The 18,316-nt window shown below is 45.6% G+C and overlaps 2 protein-coding genes across 2 annotated transcripts in view; both read left to right on the top strand.

Annotated features, from left to right (window-relative positions):
* The window catches only part of wwc1 (WW and C2 domain containing 1), a 39,884-nt gene extending 24,388 nt beyond the window's left edge, over positions 1 to 15,496 (top strand). The window contains exons 9-22 of the mRNA XM_005927888.3: positions 189 to 434; positions 2,067 to 2,156; positions 3,048 to 3,703; positions 5,926 to 6,043; positions 6,228 to 6,398; positions 6,834 to 7,026; positions 7,217 to 7,309; positions 8,223 to 8,272; positions 8,393 to 8,591; positions 8,823 to 8,993; positions 9,070 to 9,162; positions 10,227 to 10,457; positions 10,659 to 10,777; positions 10,885 to 15,496. Coding sequence (XP_005927950.1) covers positions 189 to 434; positions 2,067 to 2,156; positions 3,048 to 3,703; positions 5,926 to 6,043; positions 6,228 to 6,398; positions 6,834 to 7,026; positions 7,217 to 7,309; positions 8,223 to 8,272; positions 8,393 to 8,591; positions 8,823 to 8,993; positions 9,070 to 9,162; positions 10,227 to 10,457; positions 10,659 to 10,777; positions 10,885 to 10,951 — 2,497 coding nt within the window. The 3' untranslated portion in view covers positions 10,952 to 15,496. The remainder of the gene's footprint in view (positions 1 to 188; positions 435 to 2,066; positions 2,157 to 3,047; positions 3,704 to 5,925; positions 6,044 to 6,227; positions 6,399 to 6,833; positions 7,027 to 7,216; positions 7,310 to 8,222; positions 8,273 to 8,392; positions 8,592 to 8,822; positions 8,994 to 9,069; positions 9,163 to 10,226; positions 10,458 to 10,658; positions 10,778 to 10,884) is intronic.
* A 1,337-nt stretch (positions 15,497 to 16,833) lies between these two features.
* Positions 16,834 to 18,316, top strand: part of rars1 (arginyl-tRNA synthetase 1) — a 37,885-nt gene continuing 36,402 nt past the window's right edge. Inside the window, exon 1 of the mRNA XM_005927887.2 lies at positions 16,834 to 17,089. Within this exon, the coding sequence (XP_005927949.1) occupies positions 17,045 to 17,089 (45 nt within the window). The 5' untranslated portion in view covers positions 16,834 to 17,044. The remainder of the gene's footprint in view (positions 17,090 to 18,316) is intronic.

Below are 18,316 nucleotides of genomic sequence, written 5' to 3'. Positions count from 1 at the left end.
CTTCAGCACAAAAATGTGAGAAATAATCAAACTAGCGAGACGTCGCGGTGCATTTAAAGTCTGTTTGCTCCTGATAATCTGCCTGATTCTGGGCTTAAAGGCGATTTTAAAGTGTTACGTTTGTTTACGGCTGGAACGACGATTTCTGTTGAAAAAGCTGAAACTGTTTCCTTCGTTTCCTCTCCCAGGATCGCCACCATCGAGGTGCAGATCGCCAAACTGGACAGCGAGGCGTGGCCGGGGCTGCTGGACCCGGAGCGGGACCGCCTCATCCTCATCAACGAGAAGGAGGAGCTTTTGAAGGAGCTGCAGTACATCAGCCCGCGGCAGCGGCTGCAGCCCAACGACGCAGAGAAGCTGGAGTCCGAGAAGAAGCGGCTGGAGCGAGACCTGCAGGCCGCCAGAGACAACCAGAGCAAGGCGCTGACCGAAAGGTGATTAATGTACGACTGTAATGAGAACGTGTGCTGCAGGGTGAGCGCCGATGCTACAAATCACAGTTCAAAACCCAGAGAAACATTACTCACACGTGGGAAACGTTGCCCTGACACCGCGGCTTTCATTTTTTCCTGACTTTTAGAACCAGGATTCGGTTCCAGTTGTTACCAAAACTTTATTTGTTTGTATGTGATGCGTTCAGGGAGCGTCTGGGTTTGCAGGTTATACTCTGCAGGTTGTCAGCGTCCTGCTGTGTGACGTTTGTATTTTCTCGCCGTGCTCGGGTAACCGTTCCTCCTCCTGTGGTTTGCTGCAGCAGGACTCGCTGTGAGTGCGGTTCCCTCGGTGTACCTCCTGTAATCTGGAGGCGGTATAAAAAGCACAAAGTCGCAAGCTTCAGTGTGTTATGCAACTCCAGTGTGGAGTGATTTACCTTTGCTCGTCATGCACGGTGCAGCGATGAGGAACCTCGTGCACTGGCAGAGGGTGCGGGGCCGGGAGCCGATCCGCGGTGGCGACCTGTACGAAGAGCCCGATGGTACGGCAGCGCCTCATCAATCACCTGCTGGTTCAGTTCCTGAACGCATCTGCAGAAACTAAAAAGCAGCTGCAGCGTAAAGGAGGTCAGAGGTGATGACAGGTGTGTGTAAACAGCGTCATTATGTCCTTACCAGCTGGTGATGCAGCTGACCTTTACAGACGTCAGCCCTCCCCAAGGAGCATGAAGAATCTCCTCCTCCTCATCCTCATCATCCTCATCAGTCCCTTGCATCCCTCCTAGCCTCGTAGCACCACTTTCACATTTCCTGAATACCACAGACACCCCCCCCCCTCCTCCTCCAACAGGACTCCTGTTGTTCCTGTTCAGGTCAGACTCTACCTGAGCTCAGACTCTCTTTGTGTCGCGTCTCCTGTTCCTGTAACCTGAGAGGCTACACAAAGAACAAGAACCTCTTTTAGTCCACCTTCCCCCCCTTTACACACACACACTCGCACACACACACACACACTCGCACACACACACACAGACTCGCACACACACACACACACAGACTCGCACACACTCTCACACACACACACACAGACACACACACACACCTGCAGGTTCTGCTTTAAAGATTTTGGGCGGTTCAGTCTGAGTGTTGCTCAGGTCTGCCTCCATGTGGACAGCAGGGTTTCTGCAGCTCCTTTAACAGCTCCTGAAATGTCCTTAATTCACATTTACTAATAAAAACTAGTTAAAACTAGTTAAAACTATCTGAATGCCTTTGGTGGAGAAGCACACACTGTAAATAAAAGATGTCCTAGCTTTATTGTGATAGGACGGTGGCGAGAGGACGGAGAAAGACCTCGACCTGCTGTAAGCGGCCTCGGGGAGGACTTCACCCTGCTGCAGGGGTTGTTAACATGCGGAGAGGAGATGGCGGTGTCTCCATGGTGTCCTGATCCTGATGGCGAGGAGTCAGAGGTTTAAATAAAAATGTGTAAAAGGGAGACGTCTGTTTGCACCGAGGCTGTAGATCTCCTTAACTGCTGCAGCTTGTGTGGCGTTCAGGAGCTGCTGTCGGCATCGATTTTTTTCTGTACTACAGAAACTAAACGACGTCTTTGTGTTCTTGTTGTTTCAGGCTTCGTCTTCACTGCAAGAGGAACAAGCTGGTCAGAGAGCTGGAGGAGAACGTTCGCCTCGCCACCATGCTGCACACGCAGCTCAAGAGGTTTGTGCTTCTCGTTGAGCTCATTAAAGATGATTAACACGTCTTTAAAGTTTACGATTACTCAGAGAATGATGGAAGAATCTGCAGAAGTGAGACTGAAGTTTCAGTTTCCAGGTTTTTTTTCAAAATAAAGGCTCAAGACAGAATCAGGCATTGAATATGTTAAACCAAATGGGCAGAAATAACAGGAAGTACATAAAAGTGCGTTAAATAAGGGAACGTAAAACGGACTCTGTGCTCTGTGTTGCTCATTTTAAGACCTTATTTATAAAAAGACATGAAGTAGAAATAAGGATGCAGAAAAATGATGTGGATCAGTGGAGCAGAAGTGTTTTTGTTAAATGTTTGTGTCGTGGTTTGTTTCTCGTTAGTGGGACAGATTTCTCTCTGCTCGCTCTCAGCGGGCGGTCGACAGATGGAAATATTCGACCTTTAGCGGCCGAACGTTTCCCACAGATGAAAGCGTTTGTGTTGTTATTCTGCTCTTTTTAAAATCAGTGCCGTAAGAAGCTCAACACCACAAGCTGAGCGTTGTCGGCTTCTCCGTCTCCTCCCGAGTTTGGTGGATGTAACAGGACAGGAAGTGCGCCGCGTCCGTGTCAACGAGCCGTCACGCTTTAATTAGCTTGAGCTGGAGTCGTTTCAATTATTCAAAGAAAAGAAGCAAAGCAAACAAACGTCAACCAAGACTCTTTAAATATGTTTTTGAAATCATAATGAAGCCGAGCAGCGGTTTAACGTTTGTGACGTAGCGCCGCAGATACGAGAAACGGACGTGTGTTTGTAGATGCAGGTGAACAGACTCGCGCTCCAGCGTTGACACGATTGCACCGATCGGCCGACTCACGCGTCACTGTGTCTGTGGTTAACTTCCTCCCTCTTCCTCCTCAGCCTGTCGGCCAGCACCCTCTCCTGTTCGTCCGGCAGCAGTCGAGGCTCTCTGACCTCCAGCCGCGGCTCGCTGGCCACCACCTCCAGCCTTGGCTCCACCTCCTCCCTCAGCTTCACCGACATCTACCTGGAGCAGCCGGAGCTGGCCGACCCGGACTTCCAGAACAAGCTGGACAGCCTCCTGCAGGAGGGCGTCCAGGGAGGGTACCGGCCCTCCAGCTCCATCACCACCATACACGAGCACGAGGTGGTGACCGGCAGCGGCACGAAAGACGCCGGGAGACCCCAGAGCAAGTCGGGAGGCACCGGAGGAGACGCTGGAGGAGGCACAGGGGCTGGCGTGGGGGCGGAGCCTTCCAGGATCCAGGCCCTCAAACTGTCAGAAACCCCGCGCTCAATGAACTCCTTATCCCCGCGCTCATCTCTCTCCTCGCTGTCTCCGCCGTGCTCGCCCCTGGTCACGGACGCTACCTTCCTGTCAGGCGAGACGTTCGCGGGCCAGTCGGGGGGCTCCGGGTTGGGCCTCGACCTGGAGCTCCACAGCAGGCTGGCCGAGCTGGAGCTCAGGCTGGACTCTGAGGAGCAGCGTCAGGAGGAGCAGGGAGGTCCGGAGGAGAAGCAGAACCACCACGGCAGGCTGGGCGAGGAGGTCAAAGGTAAACAGGAAGCAGCACGATTACACAGCACGATCTATCTGATGTTTTTAGTCGTTGTTGATCCCAGTCACTGATTCTGGTTTCACTTTGAGTCCTGCTGCATCAGCAATCACACAAACTCCTCAGGCTTCAAAAACTGGAAGCACGTCTTCATCTCACTGAGGACGAACGCTTTTAATCCTCAGTGTTGCGAAGGTGACAGCGAGCCTTCTTTATAACCGCCCGCCATCAGAAACTAGAATGAAAGCTGCGTGTTTGAGTGGAAACGTGACTCTTCATCAGACCTGTGGAGCCTCTCAGCCGCTCAGCAGTCAGGTCTGACTTGTAAAACATAGTCAGGAACGAGTCGCTGTGACAGAGGCCGCTCTTGACTTCAGAGAAAAAGCTTTATTAGAAAGCCCGACTCCAGGAATCCTCCTCCTCCTCTCAGTGTGCGTGATGAGGAATCTAATACTGTGTGTGACACCTGACGGCTGCTGGCAGCGATGAGGAGGGTGGAGGTGAAGGTCTGGAGGGTTTAGGGTTGCAGCTGTTCAGTGCTGAAGCTCGTTCTCTGCATCAGGAGACGTGATCGCTGTGATCGCTTCATTGCTCCAGTTTAATTTTTCAGGTATAATTTTGACTTTTATTCATTTTAAAACTAAATAATTGAAAAACTTTTTTTCCAGGTAAATCAGTTCAGTCTTTAAAAAAAGACTTTTTATGATATTTCATCTTCTCCTCCTACATCCTCTCTCAGTACAATCATTTGGTTTTTTCCTGTATTTCTGATGTGGCCGACGGATGCAGGACTTTTAGGCTGACGTTTGTATTTGGCGACTAAAACATTCGATATGTGGGACATTTCAGGGACATAAAACACAAACATCTTTGCCTGACGTTTGTTAGTGTCGTTATTAACGAGTCCTTTCTGGGTTTAATCCTGTTTTGCTGGATTACTCGTTTGCTCGTTTACGCTGCAGCAGCAGCAGCAGGGCGCCCTCTACAGGACAAATTATGCAACATCAACACCTGTAACACGGTTCACGCATGTTTCTCCCGTTTCTTCTTCTACTCTTACATTTTTTTTATCGGCTGTTATTGATGCTGATACGATATCGATATCAGCTGATAGCCTGGTGCCGGTGTATTGATCAGTTCTTATTTCTGATCCCTCGTAACGTCATAAATACCGGAGAGAGCAACATTTTCAGGGTTTAGAAGGACACTTCTGAGGGTCTTGTCTTGTGTTTTGGATCAGGCGGGGCCTGTGGGCCTAACGTGTTTGTTTTAGGACCGAGTGAGTCGATGAATGTGATGTTTTCACGTTTCACTCCCCTCCCAGGCCCCTTTCTGCACCTGAGCGCTGACCTACCTTTGCTTTTGTTACCGGCTTGTCTCTCTCCTGATCTGCTGTCTGCTCCGACGTCTTTCGTGGCGCTCTTGCCTCCACCGGAGCTCGCAGACGTCCCGCCATGATGTCAGACTGACTGGGACCAGCAACGAGGGCTTTATGGGCAAAAATTCCCCAAATCTCTGCTGGATGTGACCCCTACCACCCTCATCTCCCTCCCCCCATTTACTTCTTTATTTGAGCTTCACTTAAATAGTTAAAATATGAAATAACTCTGCTGCGAGAGACAATTTTAACTTCAGTGACGGTCGGTGTTGTTGAATAATGTGTTTAATAATCAAGAAAACGTCAGACGAGGAGAAAAAGAAAGTTTAATTCAAATAAAAAAAGAAACTGTTTTTTACATGTTTACGTTTTTTGCAGCTTTGTGTGGTTAATGAGAGCTCGGCAGTGAGAGTCAGGCTCAGGTGAAAGCTGCACCTGGTGTCTGGTTTCCTGCTCTTATCAGGTCGAAGCCACACGAGCCTGAAGCCTTTCTCAGCTCCACATCACATGCAGTCCACAGATTATTGATTATATTAGTTTGAATGTGTTGTTTGCAGTGCGGCTCCAGGCCAGGTTTGATTGGTTCACTTCATTGACCTCAGCTCAGGGATCAGATAGATTCGTGTTCAGGTTTCATCATTTTTCTCTACAGTTTGGACGTTTTAGTTTTGTACTTGCACATAAATAACACGAGCGGGAGTCAAAGACGCCACACGTGGTCGCTGTTTCGGCTTTTCAGCGCTTTATTGAAGGATGATTTTGAACTGTGACTCATGCAAAGCTGATGGAGAATACAATTACACATCAAATAATTTATTTATTTCTCTTCTTTTGGTTTTTTTAGGCTCAGCTTCCGAGCTGCGAGGGACGGGGGCGGGGCCAAAGAAGATTGGGGTGACCTCGGCCGTGTCCGACGAGTCGGTCGCCGGCGACAGTGGCGTGTACGAGCCGTCAGAGCGCAAGTACGAAGGTTTTACATTTGAGGTCGTAGGTTTGTCCTCGTATTGTTACGCTTTTATTTTTCCTGGTCTGGCTCTTTGTTTCAGAAATTTAAAGTTACAGTTTGTTAATAAATGAGTGGCATTGGACCGATTTCCCATAACTGCAGCTGGAGGTTAAAATAACTCTGCGTGCTGTTTCCCGCAGACCCGGCCTCCCCGCTGACCTCCTGCTGAGCTCCTACGAGGACCGCCTGGCGCCCGGCTGCCCTCAGGTGCAGCTCGGCTTCCGTTACGAGGCCAGAGACCGGCGCTTCACCGTCTACGTCATGCAGCTGTCCAACTGCAGCGCCCTCTGTCTGCCGACCGACCAGAAAATGTACGAAGTGTCTGAGTGTGTTTCCTGTCCCTCGAACGTATCTCATCAGGTTTAATGGCCTCTGCCACGCTGCCGTGTGTTTGAGGCGCTCAACAGAAAAACTCAATACGGTCGTTTTTTTCTTTTCTACGGGGCAGTTTTATGGAATCGGATCTAGAACTAAAATGATTATTTACTGAGATCATAATGAACGTTGGAAAACTAAAATACGTGTAAGTATAATCCCAGAACACAGCCAAGCCGCTCCGCCTTTAGCTCCGCCTTTAGGTGACGTTTCAAAGTAATAAAGTTAATAAAAAAGTAAACAAACTTTTTCTCCAAAGTAAAAAAACTAAACCAGAGGTTGATGCCATGGAGGCTACGTCCATCTTTAGTGTACAGTCTGTAATTTACATCGCGACATCATCGCGTGACCTTTGCCCTTTCCTCCTGCAGGTATGTACGCGTGGCGGTGCTTCCCTGCGTGGAGGCCACTCGCTGCCTCTTCCGAACATGCAGCTCGCCACCTCGAGACGCCGTGGAGTTCAACGAGGTGTTTGGCATGCAGATTTCCCACAGTGCACTGCGGCAGAAGACCCTGAGGGTGGACGTGTGCGACACCGGCAAGTCGGGCCACGAAGAGTGTCTGGTTAGTTTCAGTTCGTACGTCACTGTAAAAAAAAAAAAGATAATGTTCACTAATCATCGAGGATCTCACCGTTTGTTTGTTAAAGGCCATCAGCTGTTAATTAATCAGCTGTTAACGAGGTTCTTGTCACACACAGTTTAATACATGCTCACGCTCTCTCTGACTCCCTTTCTCCTCTTCCTCGCTGCAGGCGGGAGCTCAGATCAGCCTCGCTGACGTCAGCTGTTCGGAGGAGAAGTGCACCAAGTGGTACAACCTGCTGAGTCGTGTCTACCTGCCCGAGGTCAGCAGAAGCCCGGCGAGCGGCCCAGAAATGAGCCGTGCTTCGTTTCCTCTCCATTTTCATCAAAACTAATTCTTCTCATTTTAGTTCTCACATGTACGGAGCCCCGCAGGGGACATGGGAGAAAAAAAAATTAAGACGGATTTTTGCGAGATCTCGCAAAACTTTTGCGAGATCCCGAGTTTGTTTTGCGAGATCTCGCAAAACTTTTAGCCGCATTCTTCGGACGCCGGCTCGAAGCCGACCGGGAGGTCGAGGCACGATGTGCCGGGAAAGCGGTGTTCCTCCCGGCTGTAGTAGGTCTCGACCTCCCGTTAGCTTCGAGCTAACGGGAAGAATGCGGCTAAAACTTTTGCGAGATCTCGCAAAAGTCCATCTTAATTTTTTTTCTCCCATGTCTCCTGCGGGGCTCCGTAGAGATGTCCTTTTTTCACATGTAGATGCTTTCAGTGAGTCACAACATGAGTTTAACGTCCCTGTGAGGAAATATTGATCATAATAATAAAGTCGTTTGTGCGCACATGAAGAAGGAGGAGGAAAAGTAACAGTTACAATTTTACACATTTCTGTCATTAAATTGATACATGAGTCAATAAAAAGGTCAAAAAGTCTTTAAAGGTGGAGCTGTGAGTGAGACAGAATAGAATGCAATAGAATAGAATAGAATATCCATCACAGAGCTTCAATCTAAATACATAAATCAGATTAAAGGGATAGAAAGTAAGACGCCATGTTGGTTGCTGTAGGATTATAAGAGGAATTCTACTGCTGCACAATCAGTGTGGAAAACTGTTCGGGACATAAATGCTGTGTGTGTTACGAGTGTGACGGGGATGTCGTTGTTGAATGATCTAAAAAATGTTTGAACTGATCGGAGGATTAAAAAGTCCTGATGCAACTGTTTGTGTTTCAGACTCGCGTTTCCAGCGGCGACCGAGCCGGAGGGCCTGAGGATGACGAGTGGTGAGTGTTGAGGATGAAAACCTGAGTGATGCAAACTATGAGCGAGCCTCGTGTTCAGTCTGAGGAAGACGATGGTGGCGTAGCGAGTAAGAACGAGTGTCTGTGGTTGGTCTTCATCAGGCATGGTGAGCCTCTGGAGGCGGACATGTTCGAGGACGACGAAGGGCACGGCGTGGAGGGGGCGGGGCCTCTGAAGGACGAGGATGAGTTTTATCCCGAGAGCAGCCAATGGGAAGCAGAGGAGGAGGAAGATGAGGAGAAGGGGACCAAACCCCCTCCTCCTCCGACGGCGGTGGCGGCAGCCGCCATCACAGAGAAGGTAACGTTGTTTATTTCAGCTTAAAGGTCAACAAGCCGCTTTGTGTTGAGAGTTCTTCTTCTCTGATAATTGGGAACGCTGACATTTAAGCAGGGGAAGAAGAAGAATCACTTCCCGTTCCAGTGGACCTATTTCGAGTTTGTTTTTAAGCAGAAGCAGTTTTAGAACTAACACTGTGACGGCGCCTCGGTCGGTGAGCGTCCTCGTTACCGCTGCGGTTCTCTCCTACAGGTGAACAAGGAGACGAGCATGGACAGCCTGCCGTCGCTGCATCACTGCTCCGTGGTTCGGCCCAAAGAGCGGCGCCCGGACGTCCGCCAGCAGAACCCCTTCATGAGGGGCAACACCATCATCCGCTCCAAGACCTTCTCGCCCGGACCTCAGAGCCAGTACATCTGCAGGGTAAGTGAGACCTACGCAGGATTTGCGCCGATGGTGACGCTGCAACCTCATTAAACGCTCGTTTTTGTCCTCGCAGATTAACCGCAGTGACAGCGACAGCTCCACGCTCTCCAAGAAGTCCCCGTTTGTCAGAAACGCCTCCGAGAGACGCAGCATGCGCATGAAGAGGGTAAAGGCTCCGCCCCCTCACCTCTGCATCACTGCAGAACCATTATACATTAGCTAGCGTCACGCCTACTTTGTGTGGCGGATGTAGACAAAAGAAAGTAGTTCCTTTGTGAGACTCGTCATTGAAGCTTTGTTGGTATTTGTTGAGCAAGTAACTCTGCTAAAGTAGCTTTGCATGATTCACAGTTCATAATAATCCTAGTTTATCTGATACTGAGCTTCGGTGCAGCACTGTCTATAATGAGCCATTTTAGCCCCTCCCCCTTCACCTGTGAGCGTCCCGCTGTTCACGCTGAACCGCGGGACGCTCGGGTCCCGTGTTTCAGCTTCAGTGGTGCGGTTTCTCTCATCTTTCTGATCCTCCTGCTTCTCGACTTCTTGAAAGTAATACCTTCACATTTGCTGACCGCATTAAGACAATTTGCATTTTGTGAGGCTTTAAACCTCCTAACGACTCCCAGTGAAGCGACTCTTAATATTTAATGACCGTCTGAATGTTTAATGCAGCGCTGACATTTGCCAGTTTCTATTCATTTAAAGTCGAGGCAGCAGCTTCGGCCTCTCGGGGCTCCACGGCAGCAGGTGTTGGTGACAGTATTTGCAAATAGGTCGAGGTGTTATTAAACACTCGGGTGACTTTTAAGTCCCCTCCAGAGATCGAGGACTTTACAGGCTTCATCGCTGATGGCTGCACTTAAACCTGCGCAGACGTAGCAGGACTGTGTGCGTCGAGCTGTGGTCCAGCCCTGGTTAAGTTTAGATCAGCCTCACCCTGATGTTTGGATTCTGTTAGCTTTGGGTTTGTTTTTTTATGCATTTTTCTTTCTTTGCCCTCGGCTCAAACTCAGCCTGTCTGACTGATGGAACCAGGCAGCAGAAGCACTGTGACGTTGTGAGTTTGTGCTGCAGCGGGCAGAAAGTCGATGGTGTTACTGTAGCACTCGTTCAGTTTCTGTCAGATTCTCTGTCACATTTTTAAGAGCTCGTCAGTTCATAGTTGATGATTTTCCAGCAAATTTGTGTTTTGTCCTCGGCACTTAACCCCGCCCCTTCATCCTCTCTCAGCCTCCTGTACCCGTTAAAGGTCTGGACGGGCTGCTGCGGACCTCTCTGGACCTGGAGCTGGACCTGCAGGTGTCCCGGACGCGGCAGGCTCGGCTGGCGCAGGAGCTGCGGGTGCTGCGGGAGCTGAAGACGCAGCTGGAGAAGGCGAGGCAGCAGGGCCAGAAAGAGCTGCCCGCCTGGGTCCAAGAAGACGAACGCTTCCGGCTGCTCCTCAGGCAGGCCGAGAAACAGGTGAACTTACCGCCGAGTGTCCAGGCCTCCCGTGGAGCCTCTGTCCACATGTTACATGGTGAAATCAGTGTCTGTGTCTTCGTTTGCTCTCAATGTGCAGATGAAACAGATAATCCTCCAGAGGGCGCTTTCTTTCTTTTTTTACTGTCACAGTAAAGTTGTCCCGCTGGAATAAAAACTCGCTGCTTTTGTTCTCTTCAGACTCGAGAGGAGCAGCAGCAGGAGAAGAGGGTGGAGAAAATGATGAAGGCCGCAGCCAAGGACGTCCACAAGATCAGAGGCCAGAGCCGCAAAGAGGTCCCCGAGGTGCAGACCTTCAGGTACGAAAAGCACCGTCACCACCACAGATTCATTCGTGGGGCAGTTTGAAGGTGGCGACCTCATCGCGCACGAAAATGATGTCACTGTTCGCTGTGTGTGGTTTCAGAGAGAAGATGGCGTTCTTCACACGAGCGAAGACCTGCATCCCCGACCTGCCGGCCGACGACGTGTAGAGAAGCATTTCAAAGTATTTTCCTTCCGGAGTCGTTCCCTGCTGTTCCCTCACCGACGAAGCAAACGTCTGGCGGTATTATGAAGAATTAAAATAAATAATAATAATAACACTGATAATAATAATAATAAGTAGGAAAGAACCTTTGAAACCGTGGAGAGAGTAATTTTAAAGAGCTCAGCATTTCTAATGTGGATAGTCTTTGTTTGTAAATTAGCGATAGCACTGCTGGAGCTTTTGTTTTTTTCCTTTTTTATTCTCGTTTCCACTTTTCTGTTTTTGTTCCTGTTACTAACCGGCTGTTCTTAGACTCGTAGGTGTTTAAAATCATTCCAGCACAGAATCATACAGTCACACATGAGCATACGAAGACTTTTGTACTGAAAATGGCACAAAATCAAAAATGGTACTCAAAGGAAAATTCAGCTGCAGCTTGAAGATATTTAATATTGACCTTCAGATGATGTGGGATTAGTTTTTTTATTATTAGAGTATTTTCTGAGCAGACAAACAGCACAGTGTTTAATTTTTGTGTTTGTTTTTAAATGCGGCTCTCCCTACACAACAACAGTGAAACACTAAAACATGTTTGTGCAGACGAATCGCCGCAGTTATAATCCTTAAGATTTTTAATCCAGGTCAGGTTATTTTCTACACAGACGTGAAGTTTCTGCTGGTTAAATGATCAGAACAAAAAACAAGCAGCTGTTTCTTAGAGCAGGGCAGCTACAACTCCCAGGATGCATTTCAACAGGAAGCATCCAGTCAGATTCATTTTAAGGAGACGCTAAAGATTAAGTAAAGTTAAATAACCTCAGATTATATCCCGTCCAATCAGGCAGGAGAAAGTTTTTGGATCATGTCCAATTGTCATTCATGTGCCTGTTTAAACCTTAAACATACCTTTGAGTTTTTTATGGCCCAGTGTCGATTAAATAGGTTTTTACTACGCTGTTAAACTGTAAGGAGGGCGTAGTAAAGTCCAGAGGCCAAAAAGACAACAAATCACATGTTATGGCTCATTTATAAAGAGATTTAATGCACTAAATCTACAGTTTATTGCAAAATGAGGCACTTAAAAGTTGCTTTTTTTATGTTGTGAACATAAGAGCCGGATTTTTAAAGTGACGAAGACCAAAACTGGAGCAAAGAGAGCCAAAATGCAGCATTTGTGTTCAGCTAACGCCGCACTTCTTTAGGTTTCCTGTGTGATGCATATTTATTATTAATCATCCATCACTGAGGAAATTCACCTGTTACAGCAGCACAAGAGTCAGGAAGAAAAAGTGAATTAGACACTAATAAACATAAATACTATACAGGAGTAATTGGTACCATGTACAAATGGTACTGTAAACAGTGAAACGGACTAAAATACACGAGAGGACTGGAAGACGGCAACATTCTGCAACATTCTGTCCAAACACATTTCTTTTACTCTTAGTTCTATATGATGTCATACAGAGGGGATTTCCCTAATATGGCCATCTCAGGCTCCACCCAAAGGAAAGCCTTCCTCAAAGGGGAGGGGCTAAAACGGCTTCCTTCACGGAGAGGATTAACTGAGCGGCTGCACTGAGGTCCAGTGTGCCATAGAGAAGGATTTTTTTGAACTGTTATTAGCTGCTCTCTGTGAGGCGAAGAGTTAAAAAGCTGCCACGCTTACTGCCAAACTGACCTGGACTGAAATCTTAAGGATTATCTTCATCTTCAAACACTGGCACAAACTGTACGTTTTCTGTAAACTGAGCGACGTCGTGCTGACGGCACAGGTGGTCGTAGCACGCCAGCGTGGCCGCACGATAGCAGCTCAGAGGAGACTCTGAGCGTAATCCGTAATCATCGTCTCTCGTCACACAAACACATCGGTGTAGAAACAGCACTAACTCGCACTAACACTCAGGTAGTCGATCGGGTAGTTTGCACTTTAAGAAAGTTGAGGTAGAAGTTTGAAAAAAGAAAAACTTGATGTGGGTTTTTGGAAAGTTAAACGTCTGGAAACCTTTGCCTCACGCTGGAACGATTTCTGATTGTCGGAACAGGAAGTGATCTCAAACGCATTTCTGATGACTGTGAACTTGTTATTGATCGTATGATTGTTTGACTGGAAGCGACTGGAAAAAAAACGGAGTCGTCAGCCAATAGGAAGACAGAAGTCCAGCTTTGCTTCGTAAGCTCCTGCGCTTCTCTCTGATTGGCTGATCAGTTTTTGCAGTTTTAATTTCAGACTTCCTGCCCTCACGTTTCCACCTGTAACTGGATGTTTGTGAAGCATTCAGTTCTATTAGAACTGGACCTTCTGCACTTAAAACTGTTGGATGGCGTTAGTGTGGTGCCCCAGCAAAACTCAGCATATCGTCTTTTTTTTCCTCAGCTGGTTATTTAAACTGTTTTTCTGCTCGTTTCAGTCTGTTTGAAGCTCTGAAACGAGGAGAAAGACACATTCAGTGAACTTATCGATGCATTGAGCAGCTAAAGAGCCTCAGGAGTTGGTAAATATTAGAAAAACGTCACTCCCAAAGACTCCTGACACGTTCTATATAAACTGATGTTTAATGTAGTGTTTACATAAACAAGCAAACAGAAATCTGGCACAGGAAATTTTTTACTTTTCAGTATATGGAGGATTGAAGGTGCCAAAATAAACAAAATATGTGACTGAGTGAATAATAAAATGACATTAAATGTTCGAAAAAATAAATACATGTAGGTATTTATTAATTTGTAAAATGTGACATGAGTTAATATTTTTAAATTAATTTTATGCAGAAATACAGGGAAGGTCAGTAAACAGATATTTGTCTTACATTTTATAATTGAATGCCTTGAATGTTGAAGAATTTTGTTGTTTTTTACATTTGTAATTTATTTATTAATTTGCTTGCTGTTCCATTATTATTTTGGCGGTTTTGATCCTCCATACTGGCACGTGTCAGGAAGTTTTCTCCAAAATAACGATTTAAAAAGTGGAAAATTCTTCACATGGAAAACATTTAACATGAATTCTAGATTATTACAAAATGTGGGATTATAAACTACCTGCTGAACATGGAGCAGATGATTTATTCAGGTGGTGGAGACCAAAAATGGAGCTAAAAATGAACGCTGGGCCTTGAATGGTCACTAAAGTGCCTGTGACTGCCTGATGTTGTCACTCTGTAGCTGCTGAATGCAGAAATAAGTGGCTGTATATTGAATGTCCGACTTTCCTTCTTGCTGGGCCACCAGGCTGATGGTGTCGGTGCATTTTGTTCTTCGTGTTTCCATTCCCCGTGTAAAGAAGAACGTAGCTGACGAAAACCAAGCTGCTGCTGCTGCTGTCATTCCAGATGTTTCTCTCTTCTTCTTTTTTTAACTCTGTGTAGAGAAACAGCAGCTCTAGGAAATGATTGAGGTTTTTTTTATTGTCCATTTTGACCGTTTACCTTCGTCATCTCCACTTCCTGTTGCTGCCCAGTCTCTGTGAGTGTTTTCAGTCCTCATTAAAGCGTCATATAGTCCCACCACGTCCAGGTAGGAGTAGATATATTTTTCTAGAATGTATGTTTAAAAAAGGTAATAAGATTGAAATAACGAGACACGAATGACTTCTGAAAGAGCCTCGGTAGGATGTGAATCTGACACCATCGCCCGACATCAGTGTGAACAGTCAGTGAAAAAGACCAAAACCAAAGATTTAAAAGCTGATCCCCGTCCTCTGACGTAAAACGAGGACGTCACGAGGTGTTTTTGTAATTTTACCCTCTGCTACGGCACGACAGAAAATCAGACGCTGGAAATAGTGAGCTGCTAGCATGTGGTGCTAAAGCTAAGCTAACACCTGCCAGTCAATACCATCCTGAAACTTCCCTTGGTTTACTCTCAGACTGCTGATGTCACCGTAAAGATGCAGCCAGATGTTTTTTTTTCTTTTTAAGGTACTTGATGTAAATTTCAGGGTTTAGAAAAATACTGTAAATGTTCCAAAATTAACTAAAGACAACATGAAGAAACGGCTGCTTTGACCTGATCTGCACACTGAGCATTTTTTATCATTGAAATAAGGCTCAACTCATTCAGCAAACACTGCCCCCTGGTGGTGAACATTTTAGTTAGTCTGCAGAGGGGAATTACAAAAAGTTACTTTTAATCGTACACTTGCTCATCAGACCACTTCGTGAGCTTTTGCATGTTTTTTTCGCCGTCTGGTGTATTTTTTTAACGAGAAATGCGTCGTTGTTCTCAGAGTGCAGATCAGCTGTAGATTCCAGTTTGTGCCGACTGTTCGCACTGAGAACTGAACGAACGTTACAGAGTTGGGCGTGCTGCAGGGCGAGCAGCGGGTTCACTGCAGCTCTGGAGATGTTTTTGTTTAATGTCCAAACGAGCCGCCGTCGGTGGGTGTGTAAGAAGACTTGGAGGAACTTTCATTTTTTTAATATTGGCCGTTTTTTGTTTGTCCTCTGTCTCCTCGAGTAGGTTGGACCTATAGGAATTCAGCGGTTAACCTCTGATTAAAAAAGACTCGTTTATTTGAAACATCTGGATGAAGGAATGTAGGTTTTTTTAAAAAACAAATGCTGTTAGCACAAATGATTCTTCTTCATCACGTAGGCAAATCTTTGGGTTTTTTGTGCTTTTGTTTATTTTATCTGATGAATCTTTTCAAACCCGGTGATGCGTTTGCAGGCGGCTACGAGAAACACACTGCATGTATTTATTGCACTTCTGTGATTTTTTTTTTGATTTTTTTTTTTTTTTTTTTCTTTTTTGTCCTTTTTTATCGTAAGAGTCCTGAAAAGCTGTGAATTTTATTCTCAGACACTGTACTGTCGACCAGAGTTGTAAATATTTCACCAGCACAAAAAACAAACGATATGTTTTGTAGTTTCACAACATATAAAAAAAGTTCTTCTCTTCTACTCGTGTGTTGTGTGTTTTTCTTTCTGTCCTGAAATCCATGAGAGCAGAGATGATAAAGGCAATATTATTTCTCTGAAATCCTAATGATCAAAAGAGGTTTCAAGATGACTATTAAAATGCTGGTATATGAAAACTTGGCATTAAATTGTTGGCTTGCATGTCTAATTAGCTTAATTACTTCTGTGGGACACAACAGGGTTCTGGACTTGGGCCTTTTTCTTTTATTATATGCTGACAATTTTAGGACTACATGCCAGTCATTAACTGGAGAGGAGGAAAAAAAGTGATTTTTTAAATACATTGTATTGTTGAGCTGATATGAGCGGAATCACATCATCTACAAAAAAGCAAAGATTTGATCCTGAGACAAAACCAGTCACTCTCCAACCAAAGTAAAAGTAAAGAGATTCAAGACCAAGATTTTCTTCATGCAACCACACCAGCTTATTGTGCTTATTTTCTGACACCGTATCGATAACAGTGATACATTGATTTAGTAGATAGAAAAAAGTTAAAATGTTTAACAGCTGCAGCTCTTTGTAAGTTGACCTAAAAATCAAACTACGCACACAAACAAGCAGCAGGAGAGAGGATGACATTCCCATATGAGACCATCTATTTGATCTTTTTAACCCTCTCAGGCTCAAATTAAGTTTTTGTTGCTAATGCACAACCAAGTCCTGCAGTGGTACTTCTGAGTAAAAAAAACCTCATAAAATATGTGTGTGGGGTAATCAGGTTGTTAGTTTTTAACTGTTGCAAATCGGCAACGCCTGCCTCAAGAGGCTTAATATTTTAATATATTCATCAAGTTTAAATTTATAATTGGTAATACTCCCATGCACATTCAGTGCAACATCACACTGCTGCAAATGCATGTCTGTTAATTGATGACAGTCCAACATCTTATGTAAGTCTTATCGTGCCAGTGGTTGTGTTTTTAGTGATACTTACCACATGACACACATAAAAGTCATTTTGGCTAAAACATCCACTGAAATCGCGCCTGGAAGCTCCGATACAGCAGGAGGCGCTCTCAATCCGGCTAAATGCAGCGAGGAAGAAGCGCTCCCCGGCACCGGAAGTGGACTGCAAAGTTACGGGCTTCTTCCTTTCCTCCGGTTTGTATTTCGTCAGCCACGAGATTCCAAGTCCAGCAGACAGAAGAGTTTCTCCGCAGAGCTTCAGGAACATGGGAGACCCTGTGACCGAGTACACGGCCCGGCTGCAGCAACAGGTCAGCGGTTAATGCGAGCTGTAGGGCTAAATGCGCATCCTGCCGCCGGATAGCAACATTCCAAAGTTCTGCCAGACTTAATGAAAAAAAGTACTAATTTAAGATTTTTTTTGGCTTTTTATTGAATAGGTGCAGTGTCGAGTAAACCAGACATGCTTTGATTGAATATCTATGCATTAGTGTCAAATTCGGGTTAAGTTTGTTAAATCAAACGTGTCTTGTTGTAGTCGGAGGTCCCTTTGATTTGTTCGAGGACACTGCTTTGACAGCGCATGAAGGAGGAATGGCATGAAGAGTTTTTACTTGTTAAAGAGCTGTGCTTCGTTATTGTAAGTCACATATATGCCGAACTTACCAGATGTGATTGGCTATCACCTGTGCACAGTGGAGCCCAGAAAGATGAGTGACTACTGAAAATGAAAGGAGGAGTTAAATCGGAAGATTTTTAAATTGAGTCTGGCGAGAACATTTTTCTCTACTTAACCCTGGCATCAAACTTATTTTTCAGAAAAATAAATATTTCACATTCCTTTTTGGGAGCTTTTATGATATATGATATGTATATGAATCAATAAATTACCCCACCCACCGTAAGGACATATTCTGTACTTAAGTAGAAGTGCAGATAATCCTGTTTTAAAAATAAAAGTGAAAGTACCAAGTTTGAAATGTACTAGTAAGAAAGTATAAGTATCTGCTTGAAGGACATTTTTACCACCTGTTTTTATGCAAAACTAACTGAACCTTGTGCTTTATTGACATAATGATAAAATAATATCAGTCGTTGGGAATAGAAACTTTTTAATTCTAATTGTAGTTTGAATCTGAAGAAAAATAAGGAAAATAGAAGAAAGCTGTATTTTGTGTTACCTACATTGTAGAGGGTGACTTTGTGTTTAAACAGGAAAATGTGTCCAGTCAGGTGTTAAAGTGGATTCAGCAGGTGGAGGAATCCGTTGTCATGCCTCTGTGTGGGGAAAAGAATCACAACTCATAATAATTTCTATTGAGAGCTCCAGTAGATTTTCTTAGTGTACAGGCTGTGATCAGCTGACCTGCTGCTCTCTGTGGATGTACACAACTGAGGTCAGCCAGATGTGAGCAGATGTTTCAATAGTAGTCCTGGCTGATTTCCATCCTCTACACCCACAGTACACTGTTTAAGCTTCTTCAGTGTGTTTGAAAGCATAGCAACTGCATTACAGTGGCCTGAAGACGTGTGGGGGG

This window comes from Haplochromis burtoni, unplaced genomic scaffold, assembly GCF_018398535.1.
Source record: "Haplochromis burtoni strain Fernald_Lab_line unplaced genomic scaffold, NCSU_Asbu1 Contig_105, whole genome shotgun sequence".
Classification (NCBI taxonomy): Eukaryota; Metazoa; Chordata; class Actinopteri; order Cichliformes; family Cichlidae; genus Haplochromis; species Haplochromis burtoni.
This window is presented reverse-complemented; position numbering and strand designations above follow the sequence as displayed.